The sequence below is a fragment of the Toxotes jaculatrix genome, chromosome 17 (genome assembly GCF_017976425.1).
Source record: "Toxotes jaculatrix isolate fToxJac2 chromosome 17, fToxJac2.pri, whole genome shotgun sequence".
Classification (NCBI taxonomy): Eukaryota; Metazoa; Chordata; class Actinopteri; family Toxotidae; genus Toxotes; species Toxotes jaculatrix.
Window position 1 is genome coordinate 20182526 of NC_054410.1, and position 26388 is coordinate 20208913.

A 26388-nucleotide genomic window follows, 5' to 3' on the forward strand; every position below is an offset into this window, starting at 1 on the left:
CTGAGGGTGTAATTACTGTCTGCAACCAGTAGGTTGGGCTCTCAAAGCATCCTGTGAATAACATTCATAAAGTCCATGGTGCTTGTACAAGTACCTCAGCACTTGTTTGTATGTGGTCCCATCAGTACAAAACACACAACATCCATAATGCGGCTCTGCACCTAATGTTTTATTTATTAAAAAAATACAAAACTTCAAAAAGTTTCCATAGGAAAGCATAATGAATTAGCAATCCCGTCTCTTTCGCATCAAATTTCAAATGTATGGTTAAACACTGCGCCTTATTAATATCATGAACAGATTTCTTGCTTTCTAAAAGTTACAAAACATAAAAAGAAAAGAAAAGAAGGAGGAGATAAGAAGAGGGGCTGTCTGCTTCTTGAGTCCCTGTGTTTTAAGTGTTAATCTTTAAGATTGATTTTTGGTGGCGTCTGGTGACCAGGACAAAATGAAATGTCTATTTAGCATCTGTATCTACAATGCTGTCTGACAAGTTCCTTCAATTGCTGCAGCCATATCAGCACACTCAGAGGATCAGTCATGCATATGGCACTTCCTGTGAGTATACGTACAGTATCTAGATTTTGAGTGGGAAACAGAAACTCTGGCCACAACAGACAGAAGTAGTTCCAGAACACAAAGACATTGGATGGTTAATATGGAAATGATGAGTTAAATAAAAGAAAATAAATAGTGTTTCTTGATAGGTTATCATCTTGAGGATTAACACTTGAAGGGTTCTGTACAGAAGTGGAGATCATGGAAAAGATAAATATTAAAATAGCAGCCATTTTTTGAGGAATTAAATCACTCCTCCACCAGTTACTCTAGCTAGGGACGTGACATTAGCTGTTAACAGGGCTTTGAAGGGTCAGCAGTTAAATAACTACCCTTACATTCTGCATCTGCTGAATGCCTAAGCTGTAAGCAGTCTGGCACTATTCGTTTTTTAATACTGTGAAATTAATAGTATGAGTAACCCTTCACCTCTTGCACTACTGCTACAGTTTCAAGTATTGTGAGTCCTGTGGTGATGGGACACCTACAGACAAGTAGTTTGGGGATTTATTTTGTTTCCCTACACTATTCCAGTTCAGTAAATAGGTTCTTTATAAACTACAGTACTCCAGTTCAAGTACGCATCTAACCCTGTAACGCTCTGCCTGGAACCCATAGAGACACTCAGAGTGTGATTCAGCCTCATTTCATTGGGGGTTGATCCCCAGCTTCCATACAGAACACAGAAATTTTGTGCAACAACAAGTCCCTCTCATTCTCCTGTCAAGTAACTGGCCTTGAAATTTCACGTACATTTGGGGAGAAGGGGGGAAGGGGGCCTTCTCCAATATTTCATAACAAAGGAAGTTTAGATGTGGAGAACATTGCTGTGTTTAAACCACGTGGGCCTGGCAAGGCTTGGGGGGCATCTCCATGCTCGTCTCTTGGCCACAGCAGGCTGACACTTCAAACAGGTTGGACTCCTCCACAGGAGCTGGCATTCCCTGGGAACAAACCTGCTGTACAAATTGCCTGGAGAAGAAAATGCAAGAAAAAAAAAAAAAAAAAAAAAAAAAAAAAAAAAAGTTATTCTCTAGGAACACAAGATGCACTTAAACCTGCAAATCTTCCCCGTGAGATGTAAATCCGGAAAGTCATTTATTATTAACTACCACTTTCGGCATCTGTGACACCACTCACCAGGCAGGGCGGGACATGACATAGTGGATGTCAGGTCTTTGGAAGCCGTTGAAGGTGGAGGAGGCAGCCACGGTGTAGGCGCCCATGTTCTCAAAGACCAGCCAGTCTCCCTCCTGCAGGTCAGGCAGGTTGCACTGCTCAACAATGCGATCAAGGCCGTCGCATGTTGGGCCCCAGATGCTGCAGGGGTACATGGCCTCGTCTGGCTTTGGTTTCTATTGGTATTAGGAGGTGGGGAGGAGAAAAAGACATTTACCATAAGCATTTGTTTCCCCTCTCATTGAGCAATATGTATGATGAGGAACTTTGTTGCCATTTCAGTCCTTGATTTTCAGTTACCTTATGCAGTGTTGGCAAACAGTGAGCATGGTCAAAGAGTATACAGTTGAAGGATCCGTACACTCCATCATTGACATAATACATCAGAGTCTTGTCACTGTTCCCATCACCCTCCTCTGTGAAGAAAGCACAAACAATTTTACTACTGAGAAACATTACAAATCTGCTTTCACAACAAACCGTTTCAGTAAACCATGGTAGATTTTTCTAAATCAAGGCTGCTACCGTCAGAGGCTGACTCCTCGTCCATGATGACCTTCTTGGCAATGATGTTGACAACCAGTGTGTAAGCGGAAGCCACGTAAAAGCGTCCTGGCTCGGCAATGATCTTAACACCAGAATCAGCAGGGAAATACTTGTCCAGGGCTGGGTTCAGTACGGCTGTGATCTGGAAAGTACAAAAAGTGTCCACACGTAAATCAGACTGTAAAAACACTTGTCTTGTTCATTTAATAATGTCCAAAAACAAACAAACATGAATAGTATGTTTGGCTTGTGATACAGCAAACTCATTTATAATAAAGGAAGCAGCATCCTACCTCTTCAAATTTGAGCTCAGCATCGTCTGAACCAGGGAAACCACCACCAATATCCAAGAGATCCATGTTGAAGCCAAGCTCCTCCTAGAGGTCACAAAATTAGGAGTCTTAGTTTACTTTGCTGGATAAAAACCACAAAATCAGTTGTATGTGTATTTCAGTCACTACTCACCCCCATGTGAAAAACACAGCGGGCGTCAGCGATGGCCTGTGCGTAGGTCTTGGGATCGGTGCAGCCACTGCCAACATGGAAGCTTACGCCGATCACATCCAGGCCCAGGTTTTTAGCCTGCTCCAGAAGACCTCGACAAGCTTTGAGTGGGGCCCCAAACTTCACACTCAGACGACACACCGACTTTGAGTCGTCTGTGGCAATACGCAGCACCAGTCTGGGCACAAAACAGAAACAAAGTTAGTGAAAAGGACAAAAATTCAGAGAGGGCAGATGATGAAATGCCACTAAAGCCTTTGTATTATGGATGCTAAAAAAAAAAAAAAAATCTTACTTGGCGTTGGAATGACAGCGGGCCACCTTCTTGAGCTCCACCTCGCTATCAAAGGTCATCATCTCGACCCCATGGGCAGACGCATACTTGATCTGAGAAACTTGCTTGCAGGGGTTGGCATAGATGATTCTGCTTGGATCCACTCCCAGAGACTGAACCAGCTGAATTTCCGTCTAGAGGGGGACAATACCAACAGTCAGCAAAAAAAAACGTGCTAATTTAAAAACACGAGCTGCCAAAGTAATTTCAGCCATCAAGAGAGCTTTGTGTTCTGAGGACATTTAATACTGTGGAAATTTTCCACCACATACCTTGCTTGCACAGTCAAAGCCAGTTCCCAGGGATGCCAGTGTCATAACTACAGCCCGGCTGTCGTTGCATTTGACAGCATAGAAAGGAGTGACACGAGGCAGGGCCCGCATCCAGCGCAGGTGTTTCTTAAGCACATCTCCCAAGTCACAGACATAGAAGGCATCCCTGTCATCCTGTAATGGAGCACATGAAAGGGACATATTCATTTAACAAAAGCAGCCTTGTAACAAACACCAGTTTGCTTTCATTTACATCCAATCATTTGTTGGGTCCTGTTAACATTCATCACCTAACAAATGGTGACATCTGTGCTTCCTCTAAACAATGCCAGCACAGGATGCTTACCGTCATAGATGACTCATTGATCTTCTGCTCAACAATATCCCGGGCAGAGAATCCTTCCTCCAGGAAAAGGAATTCAAACTCAGTGGGAGTGGCAGTGTTCATGGTCACAAGAGCTCCTTTTGATTAGTCGCTAGTAAACTGGAAGAGGGAGGGGAGGCGTGTTTCGAGATTACATTCAGTTTTGAGAACACAGTGTCTTTCATGTCCTTGATTACTAAAGTCGGTTTTATTCCCCACTAAAAGATTATCAAACAGTGCAATTGTGAGGAATTCTCAAAGATGGTACTTGAATGAATGACAGGTTTTGTTACAGTATTATCTGTACAGGATGACAACGCACTGCTGAATCAAGTTGCAAACACACAACAATACACTTACTTGGATACGAAAGAGATGGAATTAAGTGTTGCTGTTACTCAGGTGCAGAGAAGCCAAGGAGGCTCACCAGTGAAGTTAAACCCCTTCAAATAAGACTCGAGGCCAGGGCCTGCTGAGTAGCCAGTGTGCGATTTCCTAGAGTTATGATTCTGCAGACAAGAAGAGTTGAAAGGAGTTTAGCATAAAAACAGCACAGTTCTCAGTAGTTTTAGCTCAAGGCTATATTGAGTACACATTTCAACATACATTTATTCTATTTAAGAACGTTATATTTATAAATTTAAACCAAGTTACGGAATATTCTATTAAAATCATTATAATTGACTTTACTGACCACAAATCTGTGGTCAGTAAAGCCGTAGAGCTCAGGTCTTTTACAGCGCTCCCATTTTATAACCGTGTCATGACAACTTGACACCATATGCAAAAAGAAGTCACTGAAACCCCCTAAACGCTTAAGCCCCGCCCAGTCAAGATTCAATCCAATTACAAAAGGATCCGCCTTGAACTCAAAAAAGGAGGCACGAAAATGAACCAATCAGTGAGTAACAAATGACGCTGACGCGAATATGCCGGTTCCGCTTAGAGTTCTTCATGCCATGAGGCGATTTAGCATTGGAAGTTACGGTCAACGTAGTTTATCCAAGTTTACACAAGCAAATCAAAAATGTGTTTAGCGTAACGTCAACACAGAGAAGTCCGCGGCCCTGAAAAGCTATCATCTCAAGTTTACGCCATACCGCTTTATTACCTAGGTTAGCTAACATTAATAATTGCTAACAAACTAGCCGTCTACAACACTGGCCACGTCGTAATGTTAGGTAACACTCGATTCAATTTTGAATAAAATTGACGCTAAGGTTATAGTGAAATAACAAGAATACCCTAACCCCTAACTCCCCTTTTCATTGTTCTTTTTAAGCCGCCATAACTGAACCAACCAGCTAGCTAACGGTTGCTACTGTTAATTAAACATTTACGATAAAATGTGACGTTCTAAGTAGTATGATATCGAGAAGTCCTTACTTACCTTAAAAAGCATTTACAAAGAGTTTGTCCATTAGACCCGAATGCTGGGATAAAAAAAAATAAGGCAGTTTCCCTTCTCACTGAAAGTCCGCTGCTGGAGTCGTAGCCTCTCTACCACGTCTGAAACTGGAGTGGAGGCGCACACAGGATCCTGACAGTATTTATAGAGAGCTCGTTACTAAGGCAACGCAGCCAGCTGAAACCGGCCTCTCATCCACGTATGAACCGGTTTATACTTGTCACCTCATCCACATGGTGGGGGAGACAGGCAGACAGGAGCCGCTAGACAACTAACGCACATTAGATTGCTTAAGGTAACAGCCAATTTAAATCGGCCTCCTATCTGCATAAACGTTAAGCTTGTCACGACACTGTGGTAAACACAAGATAGGGCCAGACACATAAGGAGGTTAGTCATCAGTGGCATTACAGCTTAGGCTCAGCCTTTATACTTTTCACTTAAAAAATCGTGACCTCTTTTGTTTCTTTCGACAAATTTTCTTACTTAACTGAAAAAAAAAATAGTGTATCCATGTTTTCGATGAATTCTATAGACAAAGTGATCAATCAGGAAAATAATTGACAGATTATGTGATAATAAAAATAATCCTTAGTTGAAGCCTTCACAAGCATATTTCATGCTTAAATCTGATTATGATGATGATGATGATAATGGTCAGTGCAGGTTCAACATACTGCATTTGTGTTAATCCCAGAGATGCTCACTCACGCTGGCAGACTTCAACAGTCTGCTGGTCTCTGCACAGTCTCATGTGACCTGGTTTGTCAGCAGTCTGCTCTGGAGCTCTTGACCTGCCTGATGAGATTAAAGATCACAAGATGACTCGATCTGGTAAAGTATCAACACAGGCACATATGTCACAACAGCTCTGTAAAGCTAAGTTCTATAGATGTAGATATAGATGAATGCGCTCATGAGTTTTTCCTAAGGAAGTGGCACATTTTTTTTATGGCTATATTCCTGTCCAAGTTTCTAAAACAAATGTTTTCCATGAATAAAAAAATACATAAGCAACTGAAAATGGGGTGCAAGATTAAAAAGAAGCCTCTCTTGGTGCTAGCACTTCTAAGCAGTGAACTGCTTTTTCATCCAGACCCATCAAATTCTTGTCCCCAGACCCTCCACCCTTACTGCACAGTTTAATCAGTCCAAATGGTGAAAGCTTTCATAGACATTTGGTTTGCAAGCAGACATTACCAAATGGAGGAAAATGAAGAATTTGGTCAATGTGACCAAACAGTACATGTGGAAATGTTGCACAGGAATCATTTCCCGGACACTCACAGGAACCTTAAGGGTTTCATGAGCATCGCATATCTGTGGGCTTTACTTAATATCTTTTCCTGGTCTTGAGGCCACAATCAACATGGCATTCTACTCTTTGCTCAAAAGGGTTTCCATTCGAATCTCATGCAGGGTTGGTGAATGAAGTCATTTTTTCCAAGGAGTTTAATTATCAAAAAGTAATAGGCACAGCCCTTTCTGAATGGATCAGAAAGCTAAAATGAGGTTAAGTGGCAAACTTGTATAATGACATAATCTGCAGTCATTTTCATACATTACAGTTTTTCCTATAGTTCTGCCCTGAGTCTGAACTCCTTCTAGGAGGCCTCCCCTCCTATGCAAACCCATGCCTCTGAGGCAGGAAGTGGGCTCACACTTGGGGACTAATTCATTTTCAAAGTTCATAATCACAAGATCACAAAACCCTCAAAATGTACTACATAGCAAACCAAATAGATTGTTTCTCTTCACTCCAGTCACTGCCTTTCTGTTTTTGTATGCCACCTCCTTCACCCGTCTCCTTCTCGTCCTCTTGTAATGTCTATCTCTCGTTCTGTGTGGACTTTGTGTTATCGTTACTGTGGACCGTTGTGGCCTGACCCCCACATTTTACAAGGCTTCACAAAAGACAAGCGTGATGATTGTTACTGGCCACCCACAAGATACAGTGCAGTGTATGGGGACGTGGTGACTGTTTGTCATGTGTATCACTGCGTCTCGCTTTCTATATCTCTCCACCTCTTTGTTTCCTCATAGTTGCACAATGTAACCACAAGTTGTAACCACAACTTTCCCTGACATTTCTCAGGAGAATAAACTGTTCTCTTCTTTATTTGTACCAAGGTGAAGGAAGCGGATGTTTGGAACAAATAACATCACTTAAGTCAGATTATTCTGCACACAGTGGTTTGTTTCATGCTATGTTTTGGAGAGACATCATGTTTTAAATGGTTCCATTTATTGAGCTATGGCTTAAGTTTCATTGGCATCTATTAATCATCACAGTGACAGTGTATACTGAATGTAAAGGGTGTCTATTAGTTACGTAATACTGATACACAGGTACACACAGTTACTCTGTGTAAGCCTGTTGCCAATGACAGCCTGTGATTCATTCATTCATTTTCACTGACTCATTCATTCAAACAGCTATGAGGATGAGGGGTTAGCAGAGGAGGATTCCAAGTGTTTAGTCTTGAGGCTTGACCTCAATATACCACAGCATTTCTGACTGGCCCAGACAGCTAGTTATGAGACAGGAAATCAGTGTGTTTCTCTACACAGCCTTAGACCAATGTGAGCAGATGGTACCTTAGGTATTTCTTTACTCTTTTGACTATATTTCATTTGTCATTTCATATTATACAGGGTGACTTTGGTGGGGCGAACCCCCGCCAGCGCGTTGACACACAGCTAATGAACACAGCTTAACAAACTTAAAGCTCTGATGACGCCGCAGACTCCATCCAGACAGCTGGGTAGAGTTAAAACCATTCCATCACACAGCCGCAAAAAGGAAGTAAATCGTTGTAATCCCCAAATTTGGACACAAACCTGATGCTGGTTTTGTTACGTCAGGGCAGGTTGGCACGAACGAAGGAGCCAGAGACGCAGCATGCCAAACAAGAATGACTTTAACTGTGACAAAGGGAAGAGATATAGATGTCAAGATTATTTTCATAAAATACACAGACAATGGGTCGCTTGTAATTTCGGTTCCTCTGTAGTGTCTGACGTGTCACCATAATACCTTTAAAAAAAAAAGAAGTAAATTAAAGGTTTGGTCTTGCGAGTCTGTTCTTGACATCTTGTCTAGGTAATCTATTTTTGATGCATGTCCTCACTCTCTGTACCACACACATACAGAAACTGTCGTTTTTTTTAAAGGCCACTGTTTGAACTGTACCCTTTTTATTGCACGGTGCTGGAATTTATAAATGGTTCACCACCACCACCAATAAAGGAAACTCTTGCTTTCCTTCTGTCTTTTTAAAGCAGGAGTAAGTCTCCTTTGTTGAACAGCAGCAACTGAAGCCACATATGGAAATTCTGGGACAATAACTGACTGACTGACTGACTAACTCTGAATTTGTAAAAGCAAGAATGTGATAGTTCTTATTTCAAAACTTTTTTTCTTATGTGTTTTTTCTTAGCATTCACTAAGAAAAAAGACAACTGAACTCTAAAAATCATGGATTTCAAGGTTTATACCGTAGTTACTTTAAGCTCATTACTTATATCAAAGCTTAAACACAAAAAAAGAAAGAAGAGATTCTCACAAGAGACTGCACAGGCTCAGAAACAGCCAACAGGTGATTGAACAGCTAAGAAAAGTTACAGTGGGCTGAGTCCATATTGTTCAAATCCTGCAGGCTATGTCCCTGCTGAATGTGTTTGTGTAGGCAACACACAATACAACCCAACAGCCCTGGGGCCCAGACAAACAGCCTGCAGCAGATGACATTCTGTCAGTCCTGCTAGGAAGTTAAATACAAGTAGACAGCGTCAGAGAAACATTTACCCCTTATAAATTATATTCCTGAATGTGACAAAAATGCTCAAATGTTATGAATTTTACACATCAAATGATCTAAATACATATATTTCATTAAAACAAATTATTTAAATTAAGGATAATTCCACTCTTAAAGATATCAAAAGGTCATCATCATGAAATTAGCCTGTGTAGCTGCCCCACTTGCCCACTTGTCAGCTCTGTCCCTGGAGTGATGAGAGGAGAGTTTGTTTAATCTGGCTGCTGACTCATCATTTCTTCTTCTTTCAAGGTTGAGTTGCCCAGGGTTAGTCCGCTCGGCAGTGTGGAGACCAATGCGAGGAGAAAAAAAAAAAGTGTGATCATATTTTCACTGAACCTCTTTTGTGCTTTCCTGGATTGTTCTGAAGCAGGACAGGCTGCATCAGCACATTTCACTCCTTTGATCCTTCTGGAGAATAAAGACAGAGGAAAGGGCAGCTTCACATTTTAGGTGGTTCAACCTTTAAAACAATCATATTTTCTCTAAGAAAATTAGGATGAAAGGAGTAGAAGCTATGAGCTTAGAGCTCCTGCAATGTCACAGCAAGTTGGTATGCATTTGTTAAAAAATTAAAAGAAAAGTGACACTATTGTAGACCTCAGGAATTTCTTTTTCGGACCTGAGAGGCTCTGCATTTGATACTGAAGAGCCTCTGTCTTAATGGGGGACGATGGACAAGGGATGTGGCAGCGTGAAGGTAGCTTGTATGAGGGGTGGTTGAGAAGTTCGTGGCCTAAGGTAGAAATAATCCTGGGGTGATAAGCCCTTGAGACCGGCCGATGTTGTCCATTTTCTCAAACAGTGCTGACTGTGCTGCAATTTTCAATTCCCTGAAACAGAAATACCACAAAAGTTATTACCTTCAAACTTTTTGCATAATCAAAGAGTTAAACTGCATCTGCATGTAAATGAGAGCTGTAAAACTCATCTTCTTCTATCTCAGGCCACAGCCCTACCAATCACCCCTTGTACGCTCATAAAGGGATTTCAAAGGAGCAAGCAATATAGTGGAGTTCATAGATAATGTACAGCCACACTCCTACAAAGATCCAACTTAAAGCTAACAAAGGGTGTAGCACCGTGGCATCGGTATCCCCACTGACATGCTGTAGTATGATCTGAACTCCATGCCGTTTATTTTCTAAAGTGGGCAACAGATGTAGACAGGAAACATGGGAATAAAGTAAGGGGGGGCGACACACACACTAGCATCAGGGACATCCTCTGAACTCCACTTTAGGTTACTAAAGCTGAGTATCGCTGTGTGATGATGAAAAGGAAGCAAATGCAGAAACAATGAAATATGTTTTCTACCTTATTTAAGGTGGCAAGAAATATTTAAAAGGAAGTTGAATCTATGACTTTACACTCCCATACAGATGCATGAAGTCGCTCAGGCTCTGCAGCTGCGTGGTTTGAAAAGTTATCCAGAACATTAAATACTAAAAACTTTTTTTTTTTTTTTTTTCAATGAAGTGAAGATTGGGTAACACAATCCCTGGGGGGGGCTAGTTAAGAACTAAACAAGTCTAACCAGCAAGCCCATGCACACTGCAGTCTCCTTTAAGCAAACACTGTGTGTATGAGCTCAAACAAGGATATGTTTTCATTTCAGGATTCTCATGTTAACACACACTACTAAGTTCACAAACGATATTTCTGCAGGCTTTATGGCTTCAAACCTACATAATATGTAAATGAGGTTCAAAATGTGGTTCCCTCATATTTGCATACTACAGCAAGTATGGAACAGTATGGAAGTAAGTCAGGAACACATTAAACAAAACGTACAACTTGTGTACACACATAAAACCACCTAGACTGTCAATCAGCAGATGTACTTTCATATTTTCTCACTTTACCCTAGTAATAACTAGCCATGCAGACAGTTTTGGTTTTATTGATCCAGATTTAAAAATATCTGAGGTTACTACCGTCCAGTTGGAGGTGACTGGACTGGTTTTTTTTTTCCCGGTTAGTTCTAATTTGCGTGGTTTCAAGTAAGGAACAGGTTTGATCATTTCCAGAGAAAACCTTGTTAAGTGTCTCGAGTCAGAAAATCTGAAGACAGCTCAAACCACGTGGCATAATGCAGGTCCACCCAATGGGTTGGCTTATAAGGGACGTTATCTCACATAGCCTGTCCTTGCCTCTGTGGAAGTTCGGTTTGTTTTCTCATTCTTTGTGACAGGTTTGGTTGACCCACTTCCTGTGGCCCTGTTGCCAGTTGTCATGGTGAAGTCAAAGCATTGTGAGAGAAAAAGGGGGCACTTTGCCTGGAACCCAGATTAGACAACTATACCAGATGACACTTAGCTAAATGATGGGGTTTTTTTTCTATGGTATGACAGTGCCACTGGTTTCCCAACACAAAGGATGGAGCTTTGTCATCTAGCCTCAGTAACACACTTTCTACTGACAAAAATCTCTCAACAAATACTTGGGTAGGAACAAGACACTTCCTGTTCATCCCAGAAGGGCTTTGTGTTCATGAATTTCTTTTTTAGAGTATGTTAAACCCTGAGGCAACAGACTTGCACAGAAATCCCCATAAAATGACACTGTCATTTTAAAAATCTGTTTCATTTTTTTGTACGTGTTAAACAGATAAGATATATGGACAAAGCCAGGCTAGCTGTTTCCCCGTCTTCATGCTAAGTTAACCTAACTGCCTGCCAGCTCTAGCTTCATATTTACTGTACAGATATGAGAGTTATAAAGCTCACAGCTCTGATGGTATGTAAGGCTCTTGCAGCAAATGTCCAGGGAGAAATTAACATGCTAATTTATTGGATTGCTCTTCAGTGAGGTGTTGTTCATGCTGCCACAAAACCTGACAGATGGGCCATGGTGAAAAAGCATGGTGACATCAAATGAGCTCAAATGAGCCTGGAGGGCCATGTTTGGCATGCTGAGCGCTGAAACGCACCTCCCTCCCATTCGAAATGGGCCAATACAGGAGCAGAGGGGGTTCACACCATCACCATCAGCACATTGGGGGATGGGAAGGACACCCAAGCAGTCCTCCTTTTTCCAAGAACTGCAGTTGTTGGCGGGGGAAAGGAAAAAAAAAAAAAAAACTTTCCTCATTCACATTTTCCCCCTCCCCTCCTATTACTTCTTCTGACGCAAGTAGGTAGTAATCTGCTGCAAAGGAAGCATGGTCTAGTTTGACTTAGCATTTATACATTTTAAAGCCATTTTGGCGCTCAGTGGAAAATGGTATATTTTGATTTTCAGGAATAAAAACAAAGTAGAAGAGCAAGTGTTGTACCAATAGTACAAGTGTTGTTAATCCAATGCTGGCTTAACAATATACAGTAATGAGCAAATGATCATTTTACACTCACAGCCTTTCCCAATCCATTATAAGAAGAAGTAGGCTCCACTGAAACTAAATGCCCAAGAGAAGGCAGGTCATGTCAAGTCCTTTCAGCTCCTCACATCTGTAATTCCTCTTGGAGCCACCCCCACCGAAAAAAACACAATGTAGTCAAGATGCTTTTGGATAATGGCATACGTGCTATATGCACAGAGGCAGCAACATAGGTAATCTTTTTTTAAAATGCTCTGAATTTGCAGAGCGCAGCTAAAAACATGGCTCAGACCACCCAGGAGCAGGACCAGGATCATCTGTTCACCGGTGTCAGTCTGTGCCTTGTGCAGAATGTCCCTCAGGCTTCAGAGCAGCTTTCTTCAACAACTGAAGACTGTCAGAGTTGAGTCAATGGCAGAAACTACGAAACCTTAGATTTTTAGGTGAGGACTTTGCCAGGAATGCCTCTGTTGTCCATCCACGAGAGGATGAAGCTACGCTCCTCAGTGCCGGCCTCTTCCTCCTCTTCCTCTTCCCCTGCCGCCGCCCCAGCCTCTTCCGCGGCCGCTGCTCAGGTGCCCGGCCGAGCGCCTCACCTTCCTCCTCTCCTCATGGTGCTCCCGCTCTGCCTGTTGCTGCTTCCTCTGCTGCTCCGACTGCCAAAGGAGGACAGAATTATATAAGCTAAATAATGCTGTGCTGTAGATTGATGAAGAATTAATTACTACACCCTTCCAAGAATAATCAGAGGAAGAAACAAATGTTTTTGGGCCTTACACTTTTTGTGTTTCAACATTTTATTTATTTTAAGAGTCTTGTGGGCTGCTTCATCTAACCCTGAGAGCATTTTTTTAAAATTAACTTATTATTCGTTATTTTTTAAGCTGTTCTTATACTGCAATGAGAAAGTTCATGACTATTGACCATTGATCATTATAAACAGTAATGTCTTCCATGGACATTGTGTATTTTCAGTGCTTTACTTCACTGCTTTCACCATTTGTGAAGGTCTTTTTGTGTTTTTATGATCTTTATACATAATGAAGTTCTTGTGTTTGTATGTCTGTAAAGACAGTTAATCACACTCTGCTCTTCTCTGAGGTTTGCTGACATCAGCCACAGCTCATTTAAACCAGTTCTGAATATCTTATTAGTGGTATGTGCTGTGCTGGTTTGTTGACATTTGTTATATGAAATGCAGGCTAAAGGTCACTTTAGCCAAAGCTTAGCTTTTAAATAACTTTACCATGGGTGTGTACAGTGTGCAGGAGCTGATTTTCTGTTACTTGGGTCGTCTTTCTAAAACAATGTTTTGAAAGCTCAGAAGAGAAACCGTTGCTGCTGCTCCTCGGTTTACAGTGAATACAGTGTTCTGTGTCATTGCTTTGAATAATGGAGTGACAGGGAGGGTTACCTTTTTGAGAGTGAAGGTTAGCTGTTTGCTACCAACTGCAGTGTCGGCCATGTTGCTAGTTCCAGAGTGCTCCTCCAACTTCAGACGGTCCTCCAGAGAAGCCCTGGGAGAACACACACATGTTCCTCACATGTCATATACCACACAGTATATAACAGAGCACAGTCAGGAAGTATTAGTACAGAGATACACAGTATGTTTGTCTTTATTTTGACTCTGTTACGTGCTGACCTTCAGCTTTAAGATTGTAAATTTATTTATTTATAAAAACCCTGTAACCCTGTAAGTTTCTTGTGTCGCTGTACAAATAAAGTGAATAAGGTGAAAGCTGCAAAGTGTCCCACACAGTGAGCCAGCACTAACAGTTCTATTTAATACATTTCCAAAAACATACTTCTGTAGTTTCTGCTTGCGGGCCATGTCATTAAAACTTCGGAACTCCTCCCCGGCTTTGATCTGATAAAACTGAGGCTGACTTGTCTTCTTGCTCTCAGCCATGTTTGAGGTTTTCTCTCCTCCGTTCTGTTCCCTCTCCAGCAGGACAGTGTTGCGGTCTGCTTCCTTCCTCTCCTGCCGCCGGCGGTCTCGGTCCTCCTGCCGCAGCAGCCTCCGCTGCTCCCTCACCTCCTCCACCCAGCTCTTGTCGTCGTCCGAGCTCTCCTCCTCGGAGCTGGCTCGCCCCTCGGGCTCCTCCTCCTCTTCTGCTGCCTGGACAGAGATATTAAGGTTTAGAAAAATGAATTGATGTGATATTCTGTCTCTGGACAAGGGGTCTGACCATTCATCCTTAAGCACGTCTAGAATATATGACCAAACATAGCATGCTTCCAGAGGCCTGTGAACAAGAGACAAACAGATGACCGTGTCTGGATTATGGACTGATGCAAACTGATATCACACTTAATGTACTACTTCCAGCTGAATGTGGAAAGCCACTGTTTAGTTATACTGCTCCCCTCTGGCTCAAACCAATTAAAACCCCTCCTTTATAACATGAAAGCAGTTTAAAAAGTGGCAGTTCAAGTCTGGTGTTCTTCACTCATACTTGCATCTCTAAAGGCCTGGAGTCAAACATAACAAGGCTCCAGACTGAGACCATATAGTCACAGTTTGAGACCATTTTTGGCTCCGGTGTGACATGTAAATATATCTTTTTTATATTGGGTTTGGATGAGCTACACGCATTTTGTTTTTGTTTCTAAGGCTCTAATGTGTTGTCATACTAGCACCTCTCCTTTATGAGGTGTGGCTATTAAATAACAAAGGTTAGCTTATGTAAATCAAACCAGGATTAGTCTCATTATTTTAATAGCCACACCTCACATATCAAAATCTTACTATTTAAACAGCGTTTTGTCTGTAGATGTAAAAGGGAGTGAAAAACCAGTTTAATGAATTTGTGTAACTGTCAGGATTACATGTATGATATGATAACTGTAACACACGCCACACTCAAGTATCACTGACGAAGAGTTGAGTTCTGAGAATCTCTAATTTGAGATTACTCACTCCCAGGTGTGACCTGGAACAGCAGCATGTACGGGCCTGTGGTCTGTGTCTGGCCTCCCAGTTCTCCTGAAATGTTCAGTAAGGAGCACCAGTGCTATCAGTGGAAAAAGCTCGTCTGGGGCGTTACCTGCTGGGAGGCTGCGGCCTGCTGAGCCAGGAGACGCAGCTTCTTCTTCCTTTTTTGTCCAACCTTGGAGACGATGGGGTTGAGCAGGCGGAACTCCTCGCTCTGCTCGTCTACTTGGTAGTCTGGATTTTCAAACATCACCTTGAAGCGGTCGTCGCCCAGGATGCTGGGGAGAGCCTGTTGTTTGGAAAAGTTGAGAGGGTGGAAATGATTTGGGTTGATTGGTTGGTTGATATGAACATTTTTTCCCCAGAAGCTGTGTCAGAGGAGAAACTTTAAAACTTTACTTTGATTTTAATCAAATTTTTGGTAAAAGTTTCAACCGAGTGCCAAAGAAAAACAAAAACTGATGACAGCAGACGAGTTTTTAAGGAATGTTTCTGTAATGAAGACAGCATGTTCAGGATGAGTCATTTCAGAGATCTAAGAAACACAGATGGAGATATGAGCACCTTGATTTCGTAATCTTTGTTTTCCACCTACCTTGCCCTTCTTTTTCCTAGAAGCCAGCTCTGCTGCGTCATCACCCTCCTCCATCAGCTTGAGAGCCAGCTCCTTGTTCACCTTGGGCAGCTTCTGCCTCAGTCAGAACAAATTGTGCGTTTGATTACACAAACAGGAAGCATGATCCAATGAGCTTGGTTTGTGAGACAACACACACGTTTCTACTGACATCAAACAAGTGGTTTTCACTTTCACAATGAGTGTGACAGGATGTGAACAAAGTTGCATTCAGTTGCTTATAACCAGCACAAACCAGTCTGAGAGATACAGTTTACCACACCAAGTTCGACTCAGGGAAATTTCTAAGAACCAGAGACCCGAACACACTCTAAAAACTGAGCGAGCCTTTAACCACTGGTGGAAAGACAGGACATTTTGTCAGGACCTCTCACCTTAACCTGCACTCTCTGAGTCCTGGACTCCTCAATCTTCTGGCGGATCTTATCCTTGCGATACTCCTCGTATGCGAAAGGATTCGCCATGCTTTTGACCTGCGGACAAACCGAACGGCAAAACTGTCAAATCCAAACATTCCCCTTTCAGAATAACTGCACTTTTACACTAGACTTTCTCTGTTACCATGCCGATACCATGATCAGTCTGACTTTAACAGCTGAGCTAAATGTTCAAGACCTGTAAACAAAAAAATGATACAGAGATGAACACCGTACCTTGTGGTAAAGCCTTATGTCCATGAAAAAGCCGTGCATGTAGGCTCTCAGGAGAGATGATCCCACCAGGTGAGACAAACCTGGCACAAATAAGGAAAACAAACAAAGTCAGGGCTTTGCAGGAATAAATATATCATAAAGCCAGAAGAAGAAATCTATTGAGGAATGTTAGCATTGATAGTCTGTTGGTCTGCTGGTCTACCAGTTTCGAGTCCAGACTGAAAAATCTCAGAAACTACTGAGGCATTCTGTGCAGACATTTATTTTCCCCAGAGGATAAATCCCACTGACTTCTGCGATCTCCTGACTTTCCTTCTGAGTGCCACCCTGAGGTTAGCATTTGTGGTTCAGAGTGAAATGTCTCACCAACTACTGGATGGTTTACCATGAGGTTTGGCACATAAATTCATGTCCCCCTTCAGGATGATTGGGGAAAGTGAAAACACAGCTGTGCCTGAGTAGAGTCTCAGAGAGCTGCTCTCATTGTGACTTACAGTTAGAGGAATACCTTTCTTTTGCTTAAATATATCACTTTTACTTAGACTTCTTCTTAAATCCCACACACCTTGCCAAATGGATGAGTTACACACATTTTGATTTAGCTTCTAAGGCTCTAATGTGTTGTCGTATTAGCACCCCTCCTTTATGAGGTGAGGCTATTAAAAAAACAAAAGTTATCTTATGTAAGTCAAACTAGAATTAGTCTATTATTATTTAATAGCCACACCACACCTTGGAACTCAAAATCTTACTATTTAAATAGCGTTTTGTCTGTAGATTTAAAAATGGGAGTGAAAAACCGGCTTCACGACATTATGTCTTTGCATGAACTGCATGACTAACCAGGATGACATGAGCGGTAACTTTGAGTATCACTGACGAAAACTGGAGAACGTTCTGAGAATGTCCAACTTGAGATGGCTCACTCTCAGGTGTGAACTGTGAACCGTAGCCTGCACAGGTTTTGGTGCACAAACATTTAGGTGCATGTAGATGAGAGGGGGACACAGAGAATGTGGAGCAAGTTGGTCCCAGGATCATCCTGGGAAGAGCAGGAGGTTACATAACAGGGACACAGTGCGTGGCTCCTGTAAATCAACACCGCTGTTCCCCTGCCTGCCCCCTCCTCTCCGTTTATTCCACATTAGCCAACCACCTTTCTGCTTCTTGTCATTTGATCTCTTAACTGCTGAGCCTGCATTCCAATGTTCATTCAACCCTTCCAGTGTCCACTCCCTCGACCCTCCTTCCTCCCACCCCCACACACACTACTTTTCTTACCTAAGGCCTCTCAATCATTCCCGAGGTCTATACTTAGACAGTCTTTGCCCCCAAGAGACGGCAAACTGCTCACATTGTTTCACAGTTTTGTTTAACTTGCAAGGCTGGGATTTAAGTTCCCTCTTTGTACAGTGATCTCTTTATCCCTCTGTGCTTTTAATTAAAAGACTAAATGCGTTAACTGCATGCATCACTCGTGACAAAGGATAAAGGGATGCGGCTGAATTGTGTACAGGTTCCATGTGCACATACAGTGAGGTTTGTGAGGACAATGTGAGGCAGCAAGGTCTCACCCAGATTTTCCAGGTCCTTCCGGGTGACAAACTTGTAGTCATCGTACACTGTGCTCTCTGGACTCTCCTCCAGCTCCTCTGTCAGGTTGTCCAGGAAGGAGCACCATCTCGGAGCTGGGCCCAGAGCCTAAACACACACAAACATACCTGGTTCAGATTTAGAAAACGGAGTAGGTATGAAACCTGTCACGTATTTGTTGAAACAAAAATAGACTGACTGTCTGAGGTTATGTTACCATTCCAGTTAGAAATGACTGAGCTCTTCTTTTTTTTTTTTTTTTCCCTTTTAACTGGGGAACTGTGCCGACATGTCTACCCAGCACCAGTGATACCACAAAAGCATCGGCGCTGCAAAGTACCGCTGCCTCTCAGGATGAGAAAAACCTTTTCATTACACATTTAATGTTTTCACAGCAATAAGAAGCAATTCCATTCCACTCTCCTAACACGGACATGTCTCTGCCACTGTCTCATTACTATTACTTATACTATACTGAAATGAGTTGGATTTTGTGATGATTACAAGCCACACCAGTATCTTAAAAACATTTTATTAAGGTAGAACGTGCGTACTTTGTGTTGTGTAATTTTTTAAATAATGAAATAATTGCTAACATGTTCAGTAAAAAAATGACCCTGAAAAACTACATTCCTGCTAACTGTAATCCTCCCTCCTTTCTGTACTGGGTGTAAATCAAGTTGCATGTTGGGAGACTGCTGTGTGAGACATGGGCAGGAAAAATCCACAATCCTTGTTTTGTACAAAAATGGATTCTAAAGTTTCATCTATTATAAAGCCCCAGTGGTATGAGTTGGTTCAAGGTTTTCTTCATCCTGGCAGTTGTTTGTCTGTGTACTGACTGAGAGAGTGTTTTATCCCATCAGCTAATGTTAATGTGACTCTCAGGAACTATCCCATTTTCATGTCTCACCAAGGAAACAATGTCCAGGAAGACAATGAAGACACACAGAGGGGCCTTCGTACTAAAAAGACTGTAGCTTTTTAAGAATACCATTTTTTTTCCCATCTGAGCGGCACTATGAAGGTGTTGCGTCATGGCTGCTAAGGAGAGGAGGACTGACATAACTCTTTGTACATGTGGCATGTGACTGCTGTATGAAGACAGACGTGAGATCCTATACAGTATTGCATAACACTGAATGCTGAGTGAAAGGAAAGACAACACCTGGCAAATAATACTATTTATATCAGTTTTCACTCCGATCACATATTCTTACATACATCTGCCAACACATATCAATATATATTTTCCTTTATGCCATTATCTCTTATGTTGTGTGTCTTTACCCTGCTTATATGTGAAGATAGAAAAAAACTGAACAAAACCCAAAGCTAACTAAGGGTTAGCTCGCTCAGAGCAGGTCAGATGCACACTGCCACATTTCACTCAGCTGTAATCAGTGGATGGACAGGAGTCCTGTTGAACAGGCTAAACCCAGACCCCCCCCACCCCCCGGTCTGTGGAATCTGTTCAGTCCACACACACACACATGTGATGACGTCACATGGCGTCACACACTGAGGCCAAAGTCAACAGAATCCATCGTCCAGCGCCTTGTCATTCTTTAGTCTCATCGCTGCGGAGATGATAGCTGATAAAGCTCCGAGCTGTCCCTCACAGATAACCTGCCTTACGTGATGAGCCGGAGGCCGAGAGCAGTTTTCCAACGAGGGAGCATTGTAGAAACACGAATGGCAGATTGCTCCAAGAAGTCTGAATGTACAGTTTTTCCCGAGTACTTTGTTTCCTGAGATTATTTCTCAGAACCTGACATCAGACCTTGTGGTTTAAGGCGGAGCCAACACACAACTGTCAGCCTGAGCTTGACTGCAATGAATTGTTTTAGTCATCATCGTTTAATTTAATTTCTCAATCACTTTATTGTGTAGTCGACTAAACGTAAAAACGCAGGGAGAGATGCAATCTCCTAAAGCAAAAGGCTACGTCCTCAGATTTTTTTGTATTAAGCCAAACCCACAGTCCAAACTCTAAAGATACTGAATTGATGGCATTGATATTTACTTTCACCCGAGGCAAAGATAATCAGCACATCCTTAAATTTAGAGGCTGGAAATAGAGAAGGTTTCACATTTTTTTTGCTCGACTCACAGGACACCTAACCCTTCCCTCTGATGCAGGACAGAGGGGCCGAAGTTCAGCACATCCACGTCTATCATGTCTGGAATTTACCCATTTACACAACGCAAAGTCTAGTTTACTGTACACACAGCAGGCTCTCTAGAACAACACACTCCATAAGATCATATCAGAGTCACAGGACAAATTGCTGATGACAACAAGCTTTCTCCAGCAGAGGCAAAGGCCTTGTGAGTATCTGATTATTCATACAGTAAAGTAGCAGCCTCACACCCTATTGCCTGTTCCTACAAATGTCCTTCAATCACCTGAGTCACTGAGGCTTGTACACAAAGCTGCCATCTTTTACTGCACTGTGAAGTATTTGCCTCAGATATGTGTCTGTGAGCCGAGCACCTAGCGAACAGGGTGTGGATGTGATGACCTGTCTGCTGCACGCTGGCTGTAAAGTCACACATCAGGCATGTAGAAGCCTGTGCACTCACCGGGATGTAGAACGTGTTCATCTTGGGGTCTTCATTGGCAGTGAAGAGCATACCTGTCAATGATACACAGGATGCAGGCAAAACAATGAGGATGGAAAATGGGCAGATATTAATAGAGCTCCTCTGTGGTGTAAACACCGAACTCGGTTCCAGTAATATACATTTCAAGGTCTGGTTACACTTTTTTAAAAATGAAACAGGTATGTACGGCAATGAAAGCTGCTGGTTAAGAATTGAATTTGGATAGACTGAGGCACAATTACGCTCTGCCGAGTAATGAGAAGGGAGCTGGAGAAGTGTTTAAAAGCTGCGAGGCAGCTGAGAGGTAGTAAAGAAAAGAAACAAAGGAATTTGTGAGGCTATTAACGTAGGAAAGTATCTTTACTTCATTACTCTATAAGAGCTTTAAGGACAAACCCTCAGTTAAAAGACAAAAAAAAAAACATCCATTCAAAACTAAATAAAGATTTCAGTGTCAGTATCACCTTCAGTTTTGTATCTTGTATAAACTGTGTGGTGTGAAATGACAGACAAGATCAAACTGCAAAGTCAAACAAGTGTGTGTGAACTCGCTGTAAGATGGCTCCACCTGCAGGTGGAAAAGAGCTGCAGGAACACTAGAGGTTGTGTCAAGGATGCACTAATCTTAAACGGTTTTTAAAAGGTTTGACCATTTTGTTGCCACATGAAGCAATGATTTCCATTCGTCTCCAAAGCAGATTAAAATGCTATTTTATTCTCTAAAGAGACTTTATAGTTGGTATTTATAGATAGATAAATGTATGGAAATGTATGCTTGTATATATAGTTTTTAGTACCATTATTTAATTGTTTTCATTCTTCATTTGTAAATAGCCAATGTTCATTGTGCACATATTATTTACGTTTTTTTTCTTAAAGTTCTTTTTCATGCATCTGTGCTTGTGGTTCTGCTGCTGTGACCCTGGTGCTTCTCTACAGAAGACTAATACAACTGTATCTTATGTTGTGGTCTTGTTGGAGAGGTTTTTCTCACCTGAATGAGGATACATGCACACATCATTAATGTTGGTCTGAGGCTGTATGGAGGAGAACACCTTGCCCTGTAGTGAACAGATGGAACAGACATGAAATGATTGGTACCAGAAAGAAAGAAAGAAAGAAGAAAGTCTATACAGATATACACAGTCCAGTCTAGATCTGTTTTTAACGTCCATATAGCGAACAAGCACAGATGTCTGACAATTACTGGTTTACATAAGCTTATAGTAGTGTAAGCATGCTTGAAAGTGTTAATATGAAAATAAGACTTAATACATGATCATTTACAGGCAGCACAAGTCAGATGAGTCAGGTCTTACACTGTCTTTGTTCCACATTTTTATAATCTTGGAGTCAGCAGACACAACCAGGTCCATTTGATCGTGGAAGTTGAGTGACTTGATTGGAAGGTTGTAGAAGTGGTCCTTAACCAGCAGCGGCTTGCTGGAGCGCAGGTCGTACAGCAGCACCTTCGAAACAAAGCAAAGGTTGGATAACAGATAACTGAAATTTAAACTAAAATGATACTGAAAAGTTAAGGATGTGTTCTACTCCATATTATCCCCAAACGCAGCGGTCACATCCGAACCAACGGCAAAATCGGCTACATCAAACCAAAAGAGACGACATTACAAGGGCACCTGGCTCCACCTGACCTTTACAGGCAGAAACTGAGCTCTTTTTGAGAACAGTGTCACTTTTTCTTTTTTTAGGAAAGACCGCCCGACATCAGCCAATTCATTGTGAGCTGACTAATCACAGGAAAAAGAGGCGGAATGTCACAGCGTGTGGGCAGCTGAGAGTTTACAACAACAACAAACAGAGAGGAAGCAAAGAATGTAGCCACAGACAGCTGAACACACTGATGCAAACAGTGCTGATGTCCAGCTGCTGCTGCTGCTGACAGTCATCGTGAAAATACTGCGTGTCCCACTTCTTTGAATCATCAGCCAAAAAAAAACAAACAAAGTTGATGGAGTAAGAAAAGGATGAATGTTGTGTGAGCGTTTCCCTCACCTGTCCTGTGCTGGTGCCGACTGCCATGGTGAGGGAGCCATTAAACTTCAGAGCACTGATGGAGGGCAAACCTTGAACTCTGCAGACAAAAACACATGAACATCAACAGAACAGTCATTTATAGAGGGTAAAAAAAGCAAAAGTGGTACACAACAGGAAAAAAATAGGTAATAATGGTAGATACACTGCAGCTCTTATCTGTGATCTGATAAAAGCTGGATATTTCTGCACCGTACCATAATGATGCACAGCTTGCTGCTTGTTTTTTTTTTTTAATGCAGCACAGATACAGGCAGTGGAGAAAAGTGCCATGTGGCTACATATGCATCGTCAGGCTGAGATCAGCTGAAATCATTTGACATCTCAGTTGCGACAGCTTGGTACTTACTCTGTTCCTTCAGCGAGGCTGCTCAGGGCGCAGTCCAGCATGCCCACTCTGTTCCGGACACGAGGGTCCCAGCATTCAACCCTTCCCTGGTGACCGAACGGAAGAAGTGTCAGCCAGTCAGGAAAATGCAGGGACAGTAGGTTTTAGCAAGCTTACAACTCAAGACTTTCTAAAACTAACTGGGGCTGAATTTAAGACCAGTTAAAAGCTGCACTGGGTAACTTCTCATGCTGGCAGCTCCTAATGTAAGTGAGAGGTAACGGTTTGAAAAACTTGAACTTTAACACCCAGAAATCATCATGTAACACGCTTATTTTTATCAGCCCAGCTGGTGTGTGATGCTTTATACCAAACAATATCAAAGCGATGATGAGAGGGGGGAGAGGGACTCACCACTGAGGAATCCAAAAACAAAAAATGCTCATGTGTAAACCCTGTGCAATTGCTCTCTTTTACTTCAAGCACATGTAACACAAAGAAGCCCAATAGTGAATAATGCAAAAATAACTTCTAATGTTTTCACTTCATACATTTTTATCCTTATTGAGGACATTTATTCTGATCAATATGCCAACTTTAGTATTTTCTCAAATCCAATTAGCAACAAACAGCCAACCACAGTTACTGTTTCACTGATATCTGCTAATTACTGGTGCCTCATTTCACACACAGTCTGCTATGACACTTACCTCAGAGGTGCCTGTGGCAAACAAATGATGGACGGGGTTGATATGGCACACATTGTTCTCCCTGGTTGAGAAGTCAAGATAAAAGAGGCACCATGAACATCAGCTAGGACCAATGATAGCAAAGAGCTGATCGGTTAATGTCAGGCTGCACCGTAGACTTTACTGGTACAACAAAGTCAATGTTTTCATCTGGCTGAATATAGAGTTAACCCACGGACAACCCTCTGTAATACTTACACAGCATCAGTCTGGAGTGAGTTGAGGAAGCGCCCTTGTTCCAGATTCAGTCTGAACACCTCTGAACTGAAAACAACAACAACAACAAAAAATCATAAGACATGTGCAGGATAAATCTGGAAACATGCCAGAATGACACAGTATCATTCCATCACACTCTCACCTTGTCCCCACAAAATAGAGGTCACAGGACGGGTAGTGGTAAGAGAAGTCCCGTCCAAACTTTGGAATACGTGTCTTGTAGTAGTGTCCGTGCTGGGAGTGGAACTCTACGTAGCGGTCACAGTGTAGAAACACCAGCTGCACCGACACGCAGAAAAACACACAGTGAGTTTAAAAGCAAGTGCAGTCAAAGTCCTGAATAACACCAGGCATGTCAGGGACACACACGCAGACACTAAATTACATTAACATCATGAGAGTAACATGTAAATTATAAGACCATAAGCAGATGTGCTATTTATGAAGATACTACAAGGATTACACTTTTTTTTTCAAAATACCCTGTAAAGAACAAAACTATTTTTAGTGATGGCAAGACAATATTAAGCATTTACAAACCACAAACACATATAACACACAGATCATACACAAAAACCAACAATCCCAAAAGCTTTGGTAAAGTGAAGGGCAACAGGCCCCTGATGTCTTACCTTTGAGTAGTCATCAGACAGGATGTCAAAGGCCACAACTTTCAGGGAGAAAAAAAAAATTTGTCAAATGTAGTCGTTCATAACACGGAGGCCAAGGAACAAGTAGGTGTGTCTGCTGACTTACTGTCTGAATCCAGACAGCGCTCAAACTTCAGGGAGAGCTGATAGGTGTCGTAACAGCGAATCCTGGGCTTGTAAGTGCCTGTGATGAATCGATTTTTTGTAAGTCAAAAATTAAAGAAATGAAATGACCACCTGAACATTCTTGGAGCCCTGTCCTGACAACTGAAGCCAGGCTCACTTTTGAGGAAGGTTTGCTGAAACGCCATCCTCAGCTCATCTTACCTGCTGCCAGGATGAACTGCCCATCTCTCGACACTTTGATAGAGGTGCACACTGTGGGCATCTCAAAGTCCTGGATGAGCTCAATCCTACGCTGGATGTCTGGGGGGGAATGACCAGAAATAGAGATCACAACAATGAAATGCATTTTGGAGAAAACTGACTATCTGTAAAGGTGAAACTGTAGCTGTAAACTCACCCACATCTTTCTTCTGGAGCTGTCTTTTCTTCCGATCTGACAACCACTACATTACAGAAGTAGAGTTGATTAGGATTTGCATGCAGATGAGAAACAGAGCGGGGCTTAGCAATGCTTTCAGATCTTATAAGTGTGTAGTTAACTTTAGTTTAGGTCAATTAAGATTACGTGTACAGCATTTACTGAAATGAATGATGCATAAAGAGGGATGAGGGCTGAACTGAGGTGTCAAAAATGACTTTCTACTACACACATGGGTTACATTAAGGTGGTGTGTTACTGAAAGGAGCTTATTTTTCCCTCAGTGCACAATGTTAGGACTTCTCTTGTAACGTTAGCTGACTTGTTATGTGTGTTAGCTAGTTAGCTAGGTTCGAGGTAAGCAGTAACTTCATAGCTTGTTAAATGTAACTTAACGTTGGGAGCGAGTCGCGTTTCTTACCTCGGGAAGAGACTTTCCATGGCTTAAGTTGTAAATCTTCACATCATTCACACTAGATATCTGCATTTTAGAGAGAGAACAAGACTCTGGCCACACATAACACTATTACTGCACACCGGTGAACTGCACTGAATCCACGTTGTTGCTCCGAAGCAAAAACAGGAAGTGAGGGTGAGTTTTCTGAAATGCATCCGAGTAGAAACAACACTGACTGATAACGGTCCCCTTCCTCTCCAAACCTATTCTAGGTTTAAACAATTAAAGAAATAACGTACTCGATAAAATGAATAAAACACTACAAAAAGTTATATTCACGTTGCACATTAATAGCATAGCTTTTATCTGTAATGTTAGGTCAGTTAAGTTAGCTAGCCACAGCTAAATTAACTGACCGTAACGTTAACTGAACTTGAAGCAAGCTAGAGTAGTTTCCGTTGTTGTTTTAAATTTCAATGAAAACATCAATTTATTCTTATGAAACAAATTATTGAGAATGATATTAAGACATTTTTCAAGACCACACCTGCCATACAACATCTTATGTTTGTATAACGGCATAATGCCGTTATACAAACATACTGCAACGTTAAAATGTAAGCTCAGTGTTATGTTGGGGCTAGAGCTGCCAAGGTTTTTAAATTAAAGTTAAATGTTAAAACAGCCTGTATGTTGTCCAAATCACCTGGAGTGAT

The 26388-nt window shown here is 41.9% G+C and overlaps 2 protein-coding genes across 2 annotated transcripts; both read right to left on the reverse strand.

The window, feature by feature from the left end:
- Window positions 1-148: 148 nt before the first annotated feature.
- Window positions 149-5272, reverse strand: odc1 (ornithine decarboxylase 1). The gene is made up of 11 exons (XM_041060464.1): window positions 5148-5272; window positions 4118-4266; window positions 3740-3877; window positions 3394-3567; window positions 3083-3255; window positions 2749-2965; window positions 2577-2660; window positions 2263-2425; window positions 2038-2153; window positions 1699-1913; window positions 149-1530 (listed from the first exon to the last, which is right to left on the reverse strand). Exons 3-11 carry the CDS (start codon window positions 3839-3841, stop codon window positions 1392-1394), a joined length of 1383 nt encoding a protein of 460 aa, XP_040916398.1. The 5' UTR covers window positions 3842-3877; window positions 4118-4266; window positions 5148-5272; the 3' UTR covers window positions 149-1391.
- A 5143-nt stretch (window positions 5273-10415) lies between these two features.
- Window positions 10416-25840, reverse strand: nol10 (nucleolar protein 10). Its single transcript, XM_041061228.1, has 21 exons — window positions 25697-25840; window positions 25255-25300; window positions 25059-25157; window positions 24838-24915; window positions 24714-24751; window positions 24224-24360; window positions 24061-24126; window positions 23824-23884; window positions 23135-23220; window positions 22747-22825; window positions 22050-22199; window positions 21725-21791; window positions 20710-20762; window positions 18105-18231; window positions 16531-16610; window positions 16252-16350; window positions 15839-15931; window positions 15356-15532; window positions 14114-14427; window positions 13720-13822; window positions 10416-12961 (listed from the first exon to the last, which is right to left on the reverse strand). Exons 1-21 carry the CDS (start codon window positions 25760-25762, stop codon window positions 12809-12811), a joined length of 2172 nt encoding a protein of 723 aa, XP_040917162.1. The 5' UTR covers window positions 25763-25840; the 3' UTR covers window positions 10416-12808.
- Window positions 25841-26388: the final 548 nt, after the last annotated feature.